This window comes from Odontesthes bonariensis, chromosome 20 (genome assembly GCF_027942865.1).
Source record: "Odontesthes bonariensis isolate fOdoBon6 chromosome 20, fOdoBon6.hap1, whole genome shotgun sequence".
Lineage (NCBI taxonomy): Eukaryota > Metazoa > Chordata > Actinopteri > Atheriniformes > Atherinopsidae > Odontesthes > Odontesthes bonariensis.
This window is the reverse complement of record NC_134525.1, coordinates 919196-938682: the sequence shown is the minus strand read 5'-3', so window position 1 is coordinate 938682 and position 19487 is coordinate 919196. Positions and strand designations below refer to the sequence as shown.

General features: G+C 43.7%; 1 protein-coding gene across 1 annotated transcript; it reads right to left on the bottom strand.

Annotated features, from left to right (window-relative positions):
• Positions 1–1527: 1527 nt before the first annotated feature.
• On the bottom strand, positions 1528–19336 carry nub1 (negative regulator of ubiquitin-like proteins 1). The gene is made up of 15 exons (XM_075451948.1): positions 19158–19336; positions 16462–16578; positions 15485–15652; positions 15313–15377; positions 15174–15238; positions 12984–13142; positions 12780–12868; positions 11814–11920; positions 8352–8538; positions 6800–6907; positions 6551–6703; positions 4662–4808; positions 3369–3449; positions 3094–3280; positions 1528–2211 (listed from the first exon to the last, which is right to left on the bottom strand). Exons 1-15 carry the CDS (start codon positions 19257–19259, stop codon positions 2069–2071), a joined length of 1878 nt encoding a protein of 625 aa, XP_075308063.1. The 5' UTR covers positions 19260–19336; the 3' UTR covers positions 1528–2068.
• Positions 19337–19487: the final 151 nt, after the last annotated feature.

The following is a 19487-nucleotide window of genomic DNA, read 5'->3' as shown; positions in this document are numbered from 1 at the left end:
GGAAGAAACCAGTGAATTGGAAACAGTGGCACGTCGGAGGTTTAAGCACCATTAATGATCTATTTGAAGATGGAGTATTTTTGCCATATAATAAGCTTTTGCAGAAATTTGACTTGGTGGGAAAAGATAACTTTTGGAAATTTTTGCAAATGAGAAGTTGCATCACTTCAAAGCCATACAATATTACCGATAATATGATAAGCGATTATATGAAACTTCCACTTAGAAAACGAAAAGCCTCACAATTTTATAAAATGGCTATTTCTTCTCTCGCAACTGACTATGACCAGTTAAAGATAACTTGGCAGAGGGACCTTGGTGGAGAGATTGATTTTGATAGATGGGCAGTAATAGTGGCTGATTGTGGTAAATATGTGAGAGAGGCAAGGGGTAAACTTACACAATATAATGCATTACATAAATACTATTACACACCATCCAGACTGTACAGGATGAAACTATCGGGTGATGACTTGTGTTGGAAATGTAAGGAGGAAACTGGAACCTTTGTTCATTGTATGTGGTAATGTGTCTTGGTTAGACCTTTCTGGACTCAGATTTTAAATATGGTGAGTAACTGGCTTGGAGCAGAGATTCCCCTAAGCCCAGAGCTCTGTCTACTGGGGGACAAGTCTCAATTACCCAATATAACCAAATGTAATTTTTCTGTAATCTCGGTGGGTACAGCAACAGCTTGTCGAGTAATCTTAAGACATTGGAAGGCATCAGAAATTCCACATGTGAAAGAATGGGTGTGTGCAATGACTGAAACTGCGTCTTATGAATGTATGCTTAGTAGATTGAGTGGTGATAGGGAAGAGGGGGTGACACCCTGGGGCAGGTTTTGGAACTATATAAAGGTAAACAACTAGGACTTTTTTTTGTTTGTTTGTTTGTTTTTTTTGTGCTTTTCCCAAGTGGGGTCCTGTAATACTGTATGCCTCAGCAGTTAAATATCATCATGTACTCAGCTTGTCTTTGTGTCAGCAGCCTAATTTTGGGACAAATATGTGCAAAGTCAATTATTAGAATTATTTGTATTTTTTTTACTCATACACTACTTGTTCCTGTATAAAGAAACATGTTTAATTTGCCATGTACCAAGCCTAAGAAAAGTTCAATAAAAAGAAAAATATAAAAAAAAAAAAAACAGAGTGAAACTTGTCCTCACCTGTCGCTGTTGTTCTGAATCAGCTGTCCATTCTGTCTTTTAACCTCACGTCACGCCACGCCCACGTCCGACCCGCGTCAAACGCTTTCACACCAAACTCGGCTCGGCAAAAAGACTAGGGTCCGACGAAAGGCGAGTCGAGTTGACAGGTCATCAGTGTGAAAGGAACAGCGGACACGCTAAATTCGCGAATTAAACGCGGGTTATTCGGCAGTGTCAAAGGGGCGAGAGATAAGAAATGGACTTCTATGAGCCCTGAAGCTCCAAACTGGAACTGTTCAGGACTGAGCTGCTCCAGCTGGGACCAAACAACTGGGCCACCTCTGAACACATTTCAGCTTCTCAGACAAATCAACTGAACAGAATCCTTCATTTTTATTGGCGCCATCAGCACGAGGCGGTCGACACAAAACTCAAGTGGAAAGAAAATCAACATAATGAAAATCAACAGAATGATCAGAACAGCGACAAACCAACGACGCCTTCCTTTGGTCGACCCAGAGTCCAACGTCCGTCACACAGAACCGATCATTTCCATGAACAAACTTAGTGGGAAAAGTGTGGATTTGTTAACTGAAATCAAACCTGCTCGGTCAGTCGGAACAGTTTCAACCATCCAAACTGAACCAGTGCAGGAAAAAACAAGCTTTAAAGTTACTGGGGGTTATTCTGAGGCCTCGTCAGACTGCTTTGGCACTTTAATCTGAACTTTTTTTAACTTCTGGAGTGCATGTGAATCCACTATGTGAGCAGTTGGCGCCTCACTTTGGAGTCAGACATTTTGAGGTCTTTTTCGGGGGTTCAGATTTGTTTCTGGGTTTAGGTTAGAACAGGGCGTGTGGTTAAAGGCCTTATGTCGATGAGCGTCCTCCATAGGGCCACACAGAGCACACGGTGTCACACGGTGAGGGTGGGCTCCCGGTTCAGGTAGGTCTTCATGACGGCGATGAGGTCGCTCTCCTCCTCCAGCGTCAGGTCCAGATAGTCCTCCTCATGACGGGAAATGTCCTCCAACACCTCGTTGACCAACTCGTTGTCCTCTGAAGACAAAACAGGCACATTTCTGTCACACGAACACCAACCGATCAACAAAAGCTACACTTTGAATTACACCATAGTAATAAGATAGAAATAACGAGGTAATAACAAAGTAATATCAAAGTAATAAGATAGAAATAACCAGGTAATAATAAAGTAATAAGATAGAAATAACGAGGTAATAACAAAGTAATAACAAAGTAATAAGATAGAAATAACCAGGTAATAACAAAGTAATAACAAAGTAATAAGATAGAAATAACCAGGTAATAACAAAGTAATGACCAGGTACAAACAATGGCCACATGGAGGCATAAGAGAGCAGAACTGAAGTAACGGGGGAATAAAGAGCTGCAAAACCATCTGGTAACAGTTAGGCAACACTGTAGAAATAAGAACAATGGTGCCATAAATGCTGTAATAACATAATAATAATGTGGTAATACACGTAGAATATAATATAATATAGAATATAATAAAAATGCGTTAGTACCTGGTTAGTACCTGGTTATTGCCTGGTGTTTACCTGTTTATTGCCTTGTTATTATGTGTTTATTGCCTTGTTATTACGTGTTTATTGCCTGCTTATTACCTCTTTTTCAATCTTATTATCGCAGTGTAAAGTGCTACTGATCAACTAAACCAGAACACATGGTTGAAATGATAAAAAGGTCAAAAGGTCTGGACTGGTTTAGTGTTTTCTTCCTCCAGGTTTAGTTTCCTGTACAGACATGTGAGAAATAGCCTACAGCACCACCTGCTGCTCGCATTACAAAAACATTTATTTACTAAAAGCTGGCCGATGGAGACGAGTCTGATGAAGAAACTTTAAAAAAGTTTGCTTCTTGATGGATACACAGACACAGCTGAGGTGTGCGTTTCACCTGGGGAGTTGGAGGAGGTGCTGGGCTCCTCGGAGGATGGGGAGGAGGAGGTGGAGGGTGGGGACAGGAGCTCTGAGGAGAGGACCCCCTGGTTGTCCAGCAGCAGCTGAGTTGCTGATGGAACGTCTCCGTCCGTCAGTCTGAGCGCCGCTTCAGACGAGTCCCTCTCGAAACCCAAATACAGCAGCTGCAGACGCACAAACAACATCTGGATGACAACAGCTGGGTTGAACACAAACACACAGGGGACAACGGCATCTGGAATGAAGTCCCACCTGCTCCACCTTCTCTGGACTGACCGCCCCCTCTGTGTTGTTGTTGGTGGCCTGAGCAGCCTGACTGGAGTCCAGCAGGATCTGAGATCAGTGACACACAGCGTCAGAGATGCAGGAAAATACTGAAATATTACAGATATTGTGAAATATTTGTTTTTCAACTAGGGCTGGGCGAGTTTACGCGTTAATTATTTAAAGCCGATAAATATTTTATCGCGCATTAATGCAGGTTTTATTATTTAAATTTTTTTTTAAATGTAAAAGTCTGTTGCTCACAAGCTTGTCTTTTGTAAACGTCTGTTGCTCACAAGCTTTTATTTTGTAAACGTCTGTTGCTCACAAGCTTTTATTTTGTAAATGTCTGTTGCTCACAGGCTTTTATTTTGTAAACGTCTGTTGCTCACAGGCTTTTATTTTGTAAAAGTCTGTTGCTCACAGGCTTTTATTTTGTAAAAGTCTGCTGCTCACAGGCTTTTATTTTGTAAAAGTCTGTTGCTTACAGTCTTTTATTTTGTAAAAGTCTGCTGCTTACAGTCTTTTATTTTGTAAAAGTCTGTTGCTCACAGGCTTTTATTCTGTAAAAGTCTGTTGCTTACAGTCTTTTATTTTGTAAAAGTCTGTTGCTCACAGGCTTTTATTTTGTAAAAGTCTGCTGCTCACAGTCTTTTATTTTGTAAAAATCTGTTGCTCACAGGCTTTTATTCTGTAAAAGTCTGCTGCTCACAGGCTTTTATTTTGTAAAAGTCTGCTGCTGTCTGCTGTGGAACAGGAAAAGAAAGTAATCGGCGGATCCACCAAACATGGAGAAGGGTACGGAACTTTTACTCGGCCATTTTCATGTTAAAGTTCTTCCAGACGGCGGAGTCGACAGAACCAAAGTCATCTGTAAACACTGCCAAGTTGAATTGTCTTCTCAGCGTAGTAGTTCCAGTCTAAAATATCACTTAAAGGCAAAACACACAACTGATAGCAGCAAGTCATTCAAGGAAACAGACAGTGGAGCGAGGCTTCTACATAAAAACTACAGAAAGATGCTGATGTTAAAAGTGTGTTTGCACAACAAATGTTATGGCACTTTCATTCATATGGCAGCACATTTAAAATAAAGCTAAATGCTAAAAGCTATACGCTACTTTTGGATTCATTTTTGGATTCTGCGTACAACTGTGATTAATCGTGATTAATCTGGGAAATCATGCGATTAATTAGATGAAACATTTTAATCGTTGCCCGGCCCTATCTGTGAAACACTGAATGTATGAATGAGCTGAAGGAGGCGGGGAAGCGACTGACGGCGTAAGCTTTGTCCACATTTCCCTCGGCGTGGTGCAGAGCTCTGGCAGCGTCTCTCCGGGAGAATCCCAGCTCCACCAGGGTGGAGATGGCCTCCACCCTGGTCCTCCTCCTCTGCCTCTCCCGGTGCATCAGCTCCTGACGCTCCTGAACGCAGCAAACACAACGACATCACTTTTACAGGCGCAGACGAACCAAACGTGGACCGAAACCTCAGAGTTCCTGATCTGTTACGGAGGCAAAAAATACATTTCTGGGCAGCGATTTACTAAGTCTGACTATGTTGCCCTGAAAGACAAATTAAAAAGATAAAGTGAGTTTCTTTTGTTAAAGGGATAGTTCGCCTCTTCTGACATGAAGCTGTGTAACATCCCATATCAGCAACATCATTTCTGAACATCTTCTTACCCCCTGCTGCGTCCTGTGAGCAGAGTTCCAGCCTCGTTTTGGTGTTGATGAAGGTAGTCCGGCTAGTTGGCTGGGGTTTAAAAAATAAAGCCTTTTGCTTCTCAGAACAATATGCGTTCAACAGAGTAATACATTTGCATCACAAAATGGTTCTCCAGGAAAAAGTCAGACCTCACGATCTCTTGGCCCTATTTTCTCTCCCTTCATATCACTTTAATACTACAAAAACGCAAACTTGATAAAAATACTTAATACTGTGCAGTATTCGTTGTGTGTTATTTGAAAAAATGTATTGTTATTGTTACCATATTGTAATGAGCTACTATGCGAGTGCGAGCCGCCAATTAAAGCTTGAGGAGCCGCACAATGAGGATCTCTGGTTCAGACGATGGTCTGAAACGAGTCCCGGCCCTGAAACGAGTCCCGGCCCTCAAACGAGTCCCGGCCCTCAAACGAGTCCCGGCCCTCAAACGAGTCCCGGCCCTCAAACGAGTCCCGGCCTCAAACGAGTCCCGGCCCTCAAACGAGTCCCGGCCCTCAAACGAGTCCCGGCCCTCAAACGAGTCCCGGCCCTCAAACGAGTCCCGGCCTCAAACGAGTCCCGGCCCTCAAACGAGTCCCGGCCCTCAAACGAGCCCCGGCCCTCAAACGAGCCCCGGCCCTCAAACGAGTCCCGGCCCTCAAACGAGCCCCGGCCCTCAAACGAGTCCCGGCCCTCAAACGAGCCCCGGCCTCAAACGAGTCCCGGCCCTCAAACGAGTCCCGGCCCTCAAACGAGTCCCGGCCCTCAAACGAGTCCCGGCCCTCAAACGAGTCCCGGCCCTCAAACGAGTCCCGGCCCTCAAACGAGTCCCGGCCCTGAAACTAGTCCTCACGGTCTGCACAGCAGGCAGTGATACGAAGGGAGAGAAAATAGGGCCAAGAGATTGTGAGCTCTGACTTTTTCCTGGAGAACCATTTTGTGATGCAAATGTATTACTCTGTTGAACGCATATTGTTCAGAGAAGCAAAACACTTTATTTTTTAAACCCCAGCCAACTAGCCGGACTACCTTCATCAACACCAAAACGAGGCTGGAACTCTGCTCACAGGACGCAGCAGGGGGGAAGAAGATGTTCAGAAATGATGTTGCTGATATGGGATGTCACACAGCTTCATGTCAGAAGAGGCGAACTGTCCCTTTAAGGGTTAGGTTTCTGTAATCCCCTTCTCTGCCACCAGGGGGAGCCCAACTGAGCCTTTAAAAGGACACCTGACAGAGGAAGGAAACTGGAATAATTCAGTGTAAAGCACCCAGCCGGGATGTCTCTCCTCTCCCTAAGAGCCGTAAACTTGAAACTTAAGACTTCTGTGAGGCAGTTTGAGCTGCATTTGTTCCTCTTAAAGTCTGTTTGGGTGGACGCTCTTTGTGTTCAGAGTCAGTAAACCCGAGTAAACGGTCCCACGTTCAGACTCCCGTGCCTGGAACTGGTGCGTCTCACCTGTCGGCGGTTGCTGATGTGGATGGCGGCTTCCTGCAGGTCTCCCTGACACGCTCTGAGTCCCAGGCGAGCTTCTCTCTCCGTGAAACCCAGCGCCATCAGCTGAGCCATCTTCTCCGAGTCCGGACACAGGCGGCCGTACAGAGACTCCACCTGACGGACGGACACACGAGCTCAGGTTACAGACGCTGAACGCAGAGGGAGCCGCTCCTGCAGCGAACATCTGGACGTACGAACATCTGGACGTACTTTGGACAGCTGCAGTCGGGCCTGGGAGTCGTTTCCTTCGATGTAGGAGAGGAGACTCTGCAGGAGGTACAGACGGAGGAACAGCACCTCCTCTCTGCCCGAGTTACCCTGAAAACACACGCCAACACGTCTGAAAACACCTGGTGGCAGAACCTGGTACTGCAGCGTCCTCCTCCTAAAGAACGCATAACTTCCTTAACTTAAAGCAAAAACAGGGATTTTTCATGCCGTGGCCAATTTGGGCCAGTCTACTCCTTCAATATGTGTTCTTTCAACCTGCTATAAAGATTTTTTATTCAATATTAGCATTACTAAGGGCCTGAGCATTTATTCTGTTTTTCAGCAATCGTTTCTAATACAAATGTATTGAATTCCCCTATTTAAATCTTTAAATGCCATTTTCTCAAAATCAGTTTTTTGTATTTTTCCAGCATCAATATCTCAGCCTATGGAGCACCTACTAACACCAAACTTTCCAGTTATACACTTAGCAGTATTCTGAAGATATTTACAGAAGGATTTGTTGATGAATCATTCCTGGCCTGATTTATGTGACATTATAATAAAAAAATATGGCGAAAATCGATGTTTTTTAGGCTATGGACAGTATATTTTGATTTCCTAGGAAATTAAAGCAGATATCCTGAAATCCCTCTAATATTCTTTTCATTTTGTGTGTAACAAAAAATGAAAAAAGAATTTTGCACCTGGCTTTATCACATGTTCAGATCTAGCTTCCGGAAATATGTGCAAATTTGTGCATATTTAATGAGATAATGCCTAATTTGCATAATTAAACATACAAATTTCTAAAACTTGTAATACATTTTTTTTAACCAACTGATGAAATTTCATGATGATATCTATTATTTTAAAATATTACCCTATTCACCTGTAGTGTCTTGCCTTAAGGTATTAAAATCTAAGATTTATTTAAGAACTTTTGTCACTGATAATCACTTTAAACTGACTTCACCCACACTGATATGTCAATAAATCATAGATATATATTCAATTAACCAGCAACGAGTGTTAAATGTGACATTTCTGCTCTATTTTTGGGGGGGGTCCGTGCCGTAATGGGCTGAGCAGGCCCCCCATGTACGGAGGCTATAGTCCTCGCTGCAGCTGGCCCCGGTTCAAGTCCCGCATCAGACGGCCCTTTGCTGTGTGTTGTTCCCCCTCTCTCTGCCCCCTGCTTCCTGTCTGTATACACTGCCCTATCCATTAAAGGCATAAAAAGCTAAAAATAAATAAATAAATACAATAAAAAATTAAAAATTCTGCTCTAATTCCAAGCTGCATACAGACTTTTTGTTTTATTTTGCCTTATTTTCACATTAAAATGCCTTAAATAAAAAATACACATTAAATACTTTCATAGAGGATTTTATTCCGTATAATTTTGCAGAATTTAGCAAAGTGTCGATAAACACGGAGATGAATGAGTAAATGTGTAAATGCATGAATGATAAATGACAAAGTGAATAAACATGTGAACGACAGGCTGTCAAACTGCTTGCTGTGGGGTTTAAAGGTTAACGTGTCTCACCTTGATCATGAGCAGCCTCTGCTGCTGCTCGCCGTAACACTTGAGGAAACAGTCCTCGGCTCTCTGCAGCCGGCTGCGGCTGTCGTCCAGGCAGGACAGCGCCTCCAGCGCCCGGTAGCACCACACGATGTCCAGCTGCAGGACGGCGAAGTTATCCACCGAGCTGAGCAGAGCCGAGCCGCACTTACTGCTCACACAGAGACGTCAACGCATCACTGAACCGCTGCCGGCAGCACCACAACAAACCCAAGACTCGGGCTGTGTTCCAAACCGCACACTTCTCCTACTACTCATACTAACTGTTTGAGTTAGTGTGCGAGTTTGAGTAAGCAGAAGTTCCCGGATGCATACTAGATTCTCTGAAATGTTGGGTATGCATCATGAGGTTACTACTCATACTCAAACTACCCAAGATGCAACGTAACGTGACGTCGCCGATCGTCATTTCCTGTCAAAACGTTTCAGTTTCAAGCTAGCTACAACGAAAAGCACCAATTGTATGGTAATGGCTTTCCCTATGATAAAAGGCAACGGGTATTTTATTTTGTGAAAATAACACGAAGTGCGTTAGCTAACTGCGGCTAGCTTTAGTAGCGCCGAATTCGTGGGAACAAAATTGTAAACAGCCGGTATTTTGTCAGGTTTTCAACACGTTGGGGATCTAAACGACTACTTTCTCACCTGAAAATGTTTCAAATGTTGCTAAAGTTTACAGAGTTTAGAGCTTAAGGGAAATCAGCTTCAGGCCGGCTGATTTCGGCTCGGGCAGGAGCCAAATGCATTGTGGGTAAACGCTCTGCATACTGTCTGATCGATGAGTATGCAGTATGTAGTATGTAGTATGCAGTATGTAGTATGTCGTATGAAGTATGTAGTATGTAGTATGCAGTATGTAGTATGCAGTATGCAGTATGTAGTATGCAGTATGTAGTATGCAGTATGCAGTATGTAGTATGTAGTATGCAGTATGTAGTATGCAGTATGCAGTATGTAGTATGTAGTATGCAGTATGTCGTATGTCGTATGAAGTATGTAGTATGTAGTATGTAGTATGCAGTATGCAGTATGCAGTATGTAGTATGCAGTATGTAGTATGCAGTACGCAGTATGCAGTATGTAGTATGCAGTATGCAGTATGCAGTATGTAGTATGCAGTATGTAGTATGCAGTATGTAGTATGCAGTATGTAGTATGCAGTATGCAGTATGCGGTATGCAGTATGTAGTATGCAGTATGTAGTATGCAGTATGCAGTATGCGGTATGCAGTATGTAGTATGCAGTATGTAGTATGCAGTATGTAGTATGCAGTATGTAGTATGCAGTATGTAGTATATAGTATGCAGTATGTAGTATGCAGTATGTAGTATGCAGTATGTAGTATGTCGTATGCAGTATGTAGTATGCAGTATGTAGTATGTAGTATGTAGTATGTCGTATGTCGTATGCAGTATGTAGTATGCAGTATGTAGTATGCAGTATGTAGTATGTAGTATGCAGTATGTCGTATGCAGTATGTAGTATGCAGTATGTAGTATGTAGTATGCAGTATGCAGTGTGTAGTATGCAGTATGTAGTATGTCGTATGCAGTATGTAGTATGCAGTATGCGGTGTGTCGTATGCAGTATGCGGTATGTAGTATGCAGTATGCAGTATGCAGTATGTAGTATGCAGTATGTAGTATGCAGTATGTAGTATGCAGTACGCAGTATGCAGTATGCAGTATGTAGTATGTAGTATGCAGTATGCAGTATGTAGTATGCAGTATGTAGTATGCAGTATGCAGTATGTAGTATGCAGTATGTAGTATGCGGTATGTAGTATGCGGTATGCAGTATGCGGTATGCAGTATGTAGTATGCAGTATGTAGTATGCAGTATGTAGTATGCAGTATGTAGTATGTAGTATGCAGTATGTAGTATGCAGTATGCAGTATGTAGTATGCAGTACGCAGTATGTAGTATGTAGTATGTCGTATGCAGTATGTAGTATGCAGTATGTAGTATGTAGTATGTCGTATGTCGTATGTAGTATGTCGTATGCAGTATGTAGTATGCAGTATGTAGTATGCAGTATGTAGTATGCAGTATGTAGTATGCAGTATGTAGTATGCGGTATGCAGTATGCGGTATGCAGTATGTAGTATGCAGTATGTAGTATGCAGTATGTAGTATGCAGTATGTAGTATGTAGTATGCAGTATGTAGTATGCAGTATGCAGTATGTAGTATGCAGTACGCAGTATGTAGTATGTAGTATGTCGTATGCAGTATGTAGTATGCAGTATGTAGTATGTAGTATGTCGTATGTCGTATGTAGTATGTAGTATGCAGTATGTAGTATGTAGTATGCAGTATGTAGTATGCAGTATGCAGTATGTAGTATGCAGTACGCAGTATGTAGTATGTAGTATGTCGTATGCAGTATGTAGTATGCAGTATGTAGTATGTAGTATGTCGTATGTCGTATGTAGTATGTCGTATGCAGTATGTAGTATGCAGTATGTAGTATGTAGTATGCAGTATGCAGTGTGTAGTATGCAGTATGTAGTATGCAGTATGTAGTATGCAGTATGCAGTATGTAGTATGCAGTATGTAGTATGCAGTATGTAGTATGTCGTATGCAGTATGTAGTATGCAGTATGTAGTATGTAGTATGTCGTATGTCGTATGTAGTATGTCGTATGCAGTATGTAGTATGCAGTATGTAGTATGTAGTATGCAGTATGCAGTGTGTAGTATGCAGTATGTAGTATGTCGTATGCAGTATGCAGTGTGTCGTATGCAGTATGTAGTATGCAGTATGTAGTATGTAGTATGTAGTATGCAGTATGCAGTGTGTAGTATGCAGTATGTAGTATGCAGTATGTCGTATGCAGTATGTAGTATGTAGTATGTAGTATGCAGTATGTAGTATGCGGTTTCGAACACAGCCTTAGAGAACAAACTGTTACGTTCCATCTGTGAATCAATCCCCACGTTTTAAAATAAGATCTTTGCAGCCAGATGATCAGCCAATAGGTGAGAGGCCCTGTGAAAGACCGCCCCCTCATTTGCATAATGAAGCAGAAAAGCATTCATGAATGTAGCAACAGCAAACATGGAAATAAACGGGTTTAAGGTAATAAACTGGAGGAGAAAATGCAAAGAGGAAAGAATATAAATGTCCTGAAATCATTTTTTTTCTTAATTGTTTGGTGAAATCAAAAATAGATCAACACGATGGAAGGAAAATAATACAAAAATAAATAAACAAAGAACTCCAATTTTCAAACAAATGCCTCGAGTGGCAGAAAAAATTAACTTTAAACGATGAAAATCAAAGCAGGAAAAAAGCATTTATTTAACTTTCTACCGAATTAGATTAGCATTTACAATAATACTAACTTATCTATTCAGTCATTTACGTATTTCTTTATTTATTCCGTTCTGGGGTAAGAACCAGAACTTTAGCCGGTTTGTACCTGAACTGCTGGTCGGCCTGCAGCAGGTGACACAGAGCGTTGTCGTACTGCTTCCTCTTCATCAGAGAGCGGCCTTTCTCGTGGAAGCCCATGGCCAGAATCAGAGCCTGAGCACACACAGGAAAGGTAAGTCAGACAGCCTGCAGCGCCCCCTGCTGGTGTGGATGTACGCAGCAACACTAAATCACAGGAACAGGGCCGTGAATACAACTTTTAAAAACAAATAATCCTCAAGAACCTGGAATACCCCATGTGAGCCTTCAGTTATCAGGCCCCTCTCTGTGGAACCAGCTGCCAGTTTGGGAGGCAGAGCCTTCAGTTATCAGGCCCCTCTCTGTGGAACCAGCTGCCAGTTTGGGAGGCAGAGCCTTCAGTTATCAGGCCCCTCACTGTGGAACCAGCTGCCAGTTTGGGAGGCAGAGCCCTCAGTTATCAGGCCCCTCTCTGTGGAACCAGCTGCCAGTTTGGGAGGCAGAGCCTTCAGTTATCAGGCCCCTCTCTGTGGAACCAGCTGCCAGTTTGGGAGGCAGAGCCTTCAGTTATCAGGCCCCTCTCTGTGGAACCAGCTGCCAGTTTGGGAGGCAGAGCCTTCAGTTATCAGGCCCCTCTCTGTGGAACCAGCTGCCAGTTTGGGAGGCAGAGCCTTCAGTTATCAGGCCCCTCTCTGTGGAACCAGCTGCCAGTTTGGGAGGCAGAGCCTTCAGTTATCAGGCCCCTCTCTGTGGAACCAGCTGCCAGTTTGGGAGGCAGAGCCTTCAGTTATCAGGCCCCTCTCTGTGGAACCAGCTTTAGTCCAGAAGTGGCCCACAGTATGACTAAAGAGGTCTAAAAGAAAACTCGAACGTCACACAGACCTACGGGATTGATGATCGACCTTTTTCAGGAGCTCGACCCATTTTTAATTCGTCTACAGCCCTGGTGTGGAAGTTACTGACTCTAACGTCAGAGAGACGGCGCTCAGCTTACCTTCTTCTCCTGGTGGGGGATCTTCAGAGGGTTTCCCCTCTGGTCTGCGATCTCCAGGTACGGCGTGGTGTCTGGATCCTCGCTGCCGTCTAACAGATGGGGATTTGTTCAGATAAACATGAATCATGTGCAGCAGGATCCTTTGGCACATGGCAAAGAGAAGCTCCAGGACAGACAACAAAGATGGGAAAGCAGAGTTAGCACCTCTCTCAGACAGGATCTGGAAGCCTTTCTTTGTCCGCTGGAGGCTCTCGCTCTGGTTCTTCTTCTCCTCTTCCTCCCTGGTCATCTGCTCGGCGTCACTCACCTTCAGCACCATCATCTTGCTGTGGTTCTTCACGCCCTGCTCGTCCAGACGCTGGTCTGCAGGGAACCACACGTTAGAACATCCTCCTCAGAACTGCAACAATGGCTTTATTCTTAGTTTTATATCCACAGAATGACAAGAATAAAGTTTTAAAGTGTCCTGAGGCCGCCTTATACATGGAGCCGAAGGGTTTTTGGTTCATTATGTCGGTGTTTCCTGCAATAAATGTTCAGCTGTTGGTGAGGAGCAGACCTCACAGAGAGGGTGGAGCTGAGCTCCTGCTGAGCCTGGAAGGTCCCGCTCAGAGCTCAGGAAACAGCAGAATACGCCTCCTTTAAAGGGACAGTTCGCCTCTTCTGACATGAAGCTGTGTAACATCCCATATCAGCAACATCATTTCTGAACATCTTCTTACCCCCTGCTGCGTCCTGTGAGCAGAGTTCCAGCCTCGTTTTGGTGTTGATGAAGGTAGTCCGGCTAGTTGGCTGGGGTTTAAAAAATAAAGCCTTTTGCTTCTCAGAACAATATGCGTTCAACAGAGTAATACATTTGCATCACAAAATGGTTCTCCAGGAAAAAGTCAGACCTTTCCTTTCCTTCTCTTTCCTTTCCTTTCGTTTAGTTTCCTTTCCTTTCGTTTAGTTTCCTTTCCTTTCATTTTGTTTCCTTTCCTTTCCTTTCGTTTAGTTTCCTTTCCTTTCCTTTCCTTTCGTTTAGTTTCCTTTCCTTTCCTTTTGTTTCCTTTCATTTCCTTTAGTTTAGTTTCCTTTCCTTTCCTTTTGTTTCCTTTCATTTCCTTTCCTTTACCTTCTGTGCAGAGGGAGCAGTCCGCTGCTTCCGAGCAGCAAACACCGTAACAGGTGCGGCTGTCGGCAGGCGGCAGCAGCACAGCCCTTTTACAGACAGCCGTTCCACTTCCTATTTGCCCCATTATAAAAAATTTGGCTGCAGTTCAGTTGATTTTCTCTGGGGGCGCTGGCGAGCGAGTGCAGAATGACCATTGGCCATAGGGCTGGCGCTAATAACTCAAAAAATGTCCCCGCTAGCGGCTGAAACCTGAAAATAATACTGTGATTTCTGACAGAGGGATGTGGATTTATATCGAATATACAATAACCTGGGAGTTATAGCTTTCTGTTTTCTTACAGGTCTGGCATTTGCGAGTCAGTATCTGCTAGCATCTAGCTAACGGAATCTGAAGAACGCACAGCTGATTACGACCGGCTGCTTTACGGCACTCGTCCACTGTGCCAGAGTGCTAACCTGGTGCCGCTAACAACAACCGAAGCTAAACCAGAGGCTAGTCAGAGAGTATGTAAAAGGGCTGTGCTGAAATCTGTAACTATTTGAGCTAACACCTCTCTGCTAGCTCAGCGCTAGGACTGACCATGCCGTAAAGTGATGCCACATGCGTGACGTCACTCGGGATGCAATACTGACAATAAATGTGTATTTTAAACAAATCTAGTGAGTCTAAAAAAAATCAAACCAAGTGCCGTTTGACAGGATAATTTATCCTGCCTTTAGGAAAATTAAAATGAAAAAATATAAAAAATTATATCCAAAGCAATGGCTGCATCTAAGGTGGATCTCATAGTACCACCATAGAGTTCTGCCTGCTCTGCACTGCTTCGTTGGCGTCCCCTAGAGTGCAGTACCACCCGGAAATAGCCGCCAGTTTTCCCTCTCCTCATAATAGAGACTCTCTGGCAGCAGGCAGTGATACGAAGGGAGAGAGAAAATAGGGCCAAGAGATTGTGAGGTCTGACTTTTTCCTGGAGAACCATTTTGTGATGCAAATGTATTACTCTGTTGAACGCATATTGTTCTGAGAAGCAAAACGCTTTGTTTTTTAAACCCCAGCCAACTAGCCGGACTACCTTCATCAGCACCAAAACGAGGCTGGAACTCTGCTCACAGGACGCAGCAGGGGGTAAGAAGATGTTCAGAAATGATGTTGCTGATATGGGATGTTACACAGCTTCATGTCAGAAGAGGCAAACTGTCCCTTTAAAGAGGCGAACTGTCCCTTTAAAGAGGCGAACTGTCCCTTTAAAGGTGGGGAAAGCCCTTTGATCTGCGCTGACCTGCACACAGAGTCCTCCCGTTCAGGATCAGCTTGATGTGCTTCAGACTGAACTCCTCCCCGATCCTGCAGCACACAAACACACTCAGCACGCCCGCCTGCAGGTTGCCGTGGAAACGCGACGCCCGGAGCCGATTTACCTGTCCACCACCTGCTGCACCGGAACGTCCAGCCTGGTCTCCAGGAAGTTCTTCATCTTGGGGTCCTGAAAGAGAAACACCTGCTTCATGCCTGCTGTTTTTCTGGTTCAACAACCACCTTTAACATCAGATAAAACATCTTTATTTAGGCGTCACCGAGCCGAGCCCGCACCTTCTTGCTGTCTCTGGGCAGCAGCAGCTCCAGCGTCGCCACACTCGTCTCCCTGAACGTCTTGTTACCTTTTCCTCGGTTCACCGCCTGAGCTCGGATCGTCTCCAGAGCGCCGCCGACGTCCGCCTCCGGCAGACGGAGCAGAGGGGCGTAGCGCTCCGCCAGCTCCTGAGGGCAGAACAGCCACACGGGGTCTAAGCTGTTTGGGTAAGGTGGGCCATGTTTGCACCAGGAGCTGTGTTCCTCTGTCCATCATTTCAGTCGATTCGAGTTAAACTTTCCTATTTTACCTCTCATAACTGCTTTTCCTGCTTCCCAGAGAACCCGAGCCGACGTTCCTGGCAGGTCATTATTATTATTTCATTATTTCCTAGATATACAGATGGTTCCCTTATGAAATAATCCACATTAAATCTCCAGTTTCCAGCTGGTGGAACTCTGTAATTCTTCACTAACTGGGGTCACATGGCCCTGAAAGGATCGGATTATTGGCTGAATTACAATCAGACTGAGTTATTAAGTGCATGTAGACGCCTTAGTCTGACTAAGAATGGGATCAGATCGGATTATTGGCTAAATCACAATCAGACTGAGTTATTAAGTGCATGTAGACACCTTAATCTGACTAAGAATGGGACCGGATCGGATTATTGGCTGAATCACAATCAGACTGAGTTATTAAGTGCATGTAGACACCTTAATCTGACTATGAATTTGACCGGATCGGATTATTGGCTAAATTACAATCAGACTGAGTTATTAAGTGCATGTGGACGCCTTAATCTGACTATGAATTGGACCGGATTATTGGCTAAATTACAATCAGACTGAGTTATTAACTGCATGTAGACACCTTAATCTGACTATGAATTGGACAGGATCGGATTATTGGCTAAATTACAATCAGACTGAGTTATTAACTGCATGTAGACGCCTTAATCTGACTATGAATTGGACCGGATCGGATTAAGACCCACCTGCATGTGCTGCCGTCCCGCCTGGTTCTCCTCATCGGTGTACGGAGGGTTCCACAGCTGGATCTTCTCCTGCTTCAGCAGGTTCTTCAGCTTCGCCTCCGTGTTCTGCTCGGCCATCTGAGAACAGCAAGAACACCAGAGATGGGTCACAAGCAACGTTCCCTCTGAGCTGCTCGCACAGCGCACAAGAAAATCTATGCAGCGCATTAAATAAAATACACCATAAACGTATTCATTAATATCTAATACCAGGCGTAATGTTTTTCAGTACCATTTTCCAATGTAACGCAGTGAGTGACAGGTGTTCAGCCAATCATACGATACGGTTTACTTACGCTAATGCAGCCAATCAGAGCATTGATGGTGCTTGCATATGCGCCGTGCAGGTTAGCTAGCTAACAACACTCACCACGCCAAAGTAAAAAAGAAATGCGGTTCTTTTAGGATGGAATGGCGGTCTGAGTGCAAACAGAAGAACAAGCGGTGAAACTGGGGGAGAGTTTTTCTTTTTCGAGTCAGAAAGGTCTACTCTGCAAAACATGCAGGCTGCGTGCATGACTCTCACACTTAACAGATAACATACTGCACATCTCATGAACAACAAGATTTTTGTCTTTTTCATTTTAAGTGGGCCAAATCACTTGTATTAAAAGTAAACTAATGAAAATTGCTGCTGTGATTTGATTCTTTTAATAAGCCGTGTAACTCGCTATGATCCAAGGTTCTGAACAGGTGTGATGCTGGTGTTTGGCCACAGCGTGCACATCTGATGCTGCTCACAGTGCTCCTCAGTGTGCTCAGGGAGCTGGTGTGCTTGCCCAGACACATGATAAAAGTACAGGGAACATTGGTCACAAGCATCGGCTCCCAGTTTGTTACATTCGCTGCTGAGGTTTCACTCTCAATGCTCAGCCCCAGCTCTGGTTACAGAGCTTTGTTATGATTGGCCGGCACGGAGACCGGCACGTAGACCGGCACGGAGACCGGCACGGAGACCGGCACGGAGACCGGCACGGAGACCGGCACGTAGACCGGCACGTAGACCGGCACGGAGACCGGCACGGAGACCGGCACGGAGACCGGCACGGAGACCGGCACGTAGACCGGCACGGAGACCGGTATGGACCTTCATCAGCACCAAAACGAGGCTGGAAATCTGCTCACAGGACGCAGCAGGGGGTAAGAAGATGTTCAGAAATGATGCTGCTGATATGGGATGTTACACAGCTTCATGTCAGAAGAGGTGAACTGTCCCTTTAAAGAGGCGAACTGTCCCTTTAAAGAGGCGAACTATCCCTTTAAAGAGGCGAACTATCCCTTTAAGGCGAGACACGGCAGGCAAAAACAGTGATTTTTCATGCAGTGGTCAATATTTAGATTTTGGGCCAGTCTACTCCTTCAATGTGTTATTTCAAAACATAAACTAAAATGTTAATTTCATCAAATTTTGTTTAATTGCGGCAGAACGTTTTGCCCAAATTTACCGAACTGAATTCCCCTATTTAAATATTTAAATGCCGTTTTCTGAAAATCATTCTTTTGTATTTTTCCAGTATCAATATCTCAGCCTATGGAGCACCTACTAACACCAAACTTTCCAGTTATACACTTAGCAGTATTCTGAAGATATTTACAGAAGGATTTGTTGATGAATCATTCCTGGCCAGATTTATGTGACATTATAATAAAAAAAATATGGCGAAAATCGATGTTTTTTTAGGCTGTGGACAGTAGATTTAGATTTCCTAGGAAATGAAAGCAGATATCCTGAAATCCCTCTGTAATATTCATTTCATTTTGTGTGTAAACAAAATGAAACATTAATTTTGCACCTGGCTTTATCATATGTTCAGCTCTAGCTTCCGGAAATACATGCAAATATGTGCATATTTAATTAGCTAATGCCTAATATTGCATAATTATACATACAAATTTCTAAAACTTGTAATACATTTTCATACTTGTATAAGTAATCAACTGAGGAAGTTTCACGGTGATATCTATTTTTTTTTTTTTTCCCAACATTATCTTTATTGAGTTTAACATGTTTCCAAAACACACATATATAGAAAAATAAGAGTGCTCTTATGTTCAAGGAGACATCATGGGCAAAGTTATTATCCAACATTCAAATTGTCCTTCCTTGCAAGTCAGATATTTTTGAAATAATATAGAGCAACACTTAGTACAAGTATAAAACAAAACAAAAAAAAACAAACAAAAAGAAAAACGAAAAGAAAAGAAACAACACGGTGATATCTATTATTTTAAAATATTAACCCATTCACCCTGCTCTGCGTGGATCCTCTTTATCAGAAACTTTTCTTAAATTTAAAAAAAAAAAAAAAAAAAAAACGATGGGGACGAAAAGATAGACGTTATCCCAGTGCATTCTGGGAAATGTAGGATTCGGCGTACTGTGGGGGAGGACTCGCAGAGCAGTAAATATCACCTGATTTCACCAGCTTTTGTTCACACAGGTGTGTCCGCAGAGCAAACCCAACACCGGAGAAGTTTAATAAATAACCTGAACCCGCCTCCGTGTTAAGCTAACCGTGTTAAGCTAAGCTAGTTAAGCTAAGTGACAAGTTTCCAGAGTCGGCTAACGGCTAAGCTAAGCTAGCTGCTGAAGCTTTCTGACAGCTGCTAAATGTTGATATCGGCTGCTGTCGGTGTTAAAGCTGTTTGATAGTTACCTTGATGTGATACAACTCAATGACCAAGAGCTGCGCGGTGATAAATGTCCTTAAATATCCGTTAAAGACTCCGTGTCTGCAGCTCGATGATGTTGTTGTCATGAATCAGGCGTTTCTGAAGGAGGTGAAGAGGAGGTCTCACTCTGACTTATTTTCACCATCCGAGGAACGGAAGCTTGTCTGAACCAGGCGGAACCGTCAATATAAAGACATCCTCCTACAAATACACCATCTTTGCTGCAAGACGGTGCCTTACGAGGGTCAAAAGTCACGCGGGTCCTCATTGAAAGAGATATGGCGAAGAGGAGGAAAGAATGACATGAAATAATG

Excerpts from the sequence above, each read along its gene's own strand:
- nub1 (XM_075451948.1), bottom strand. The coding sequence starts at position 19,259 with ATGACAACAACATCATCGAGCTGCAGACACGGAGTCTTTAACGGATAT. Across the intron at positions 8,539-11,813 it reads CAGGCCGACCAGCAGTTCAG|TAAGTGCGGCTCGGCTCTGC; the intron begins GTACAAACCGGC and ends CTGTGTGAGCAG. Across the intron at positions 6,704-6,799 it reads CCCGACTGCAGCTGTCCAAA|GTGGAGTCTCTGTACGGCCG; the intron begins GTACGTCCAGAT and ends TCCGTCCGTCAG.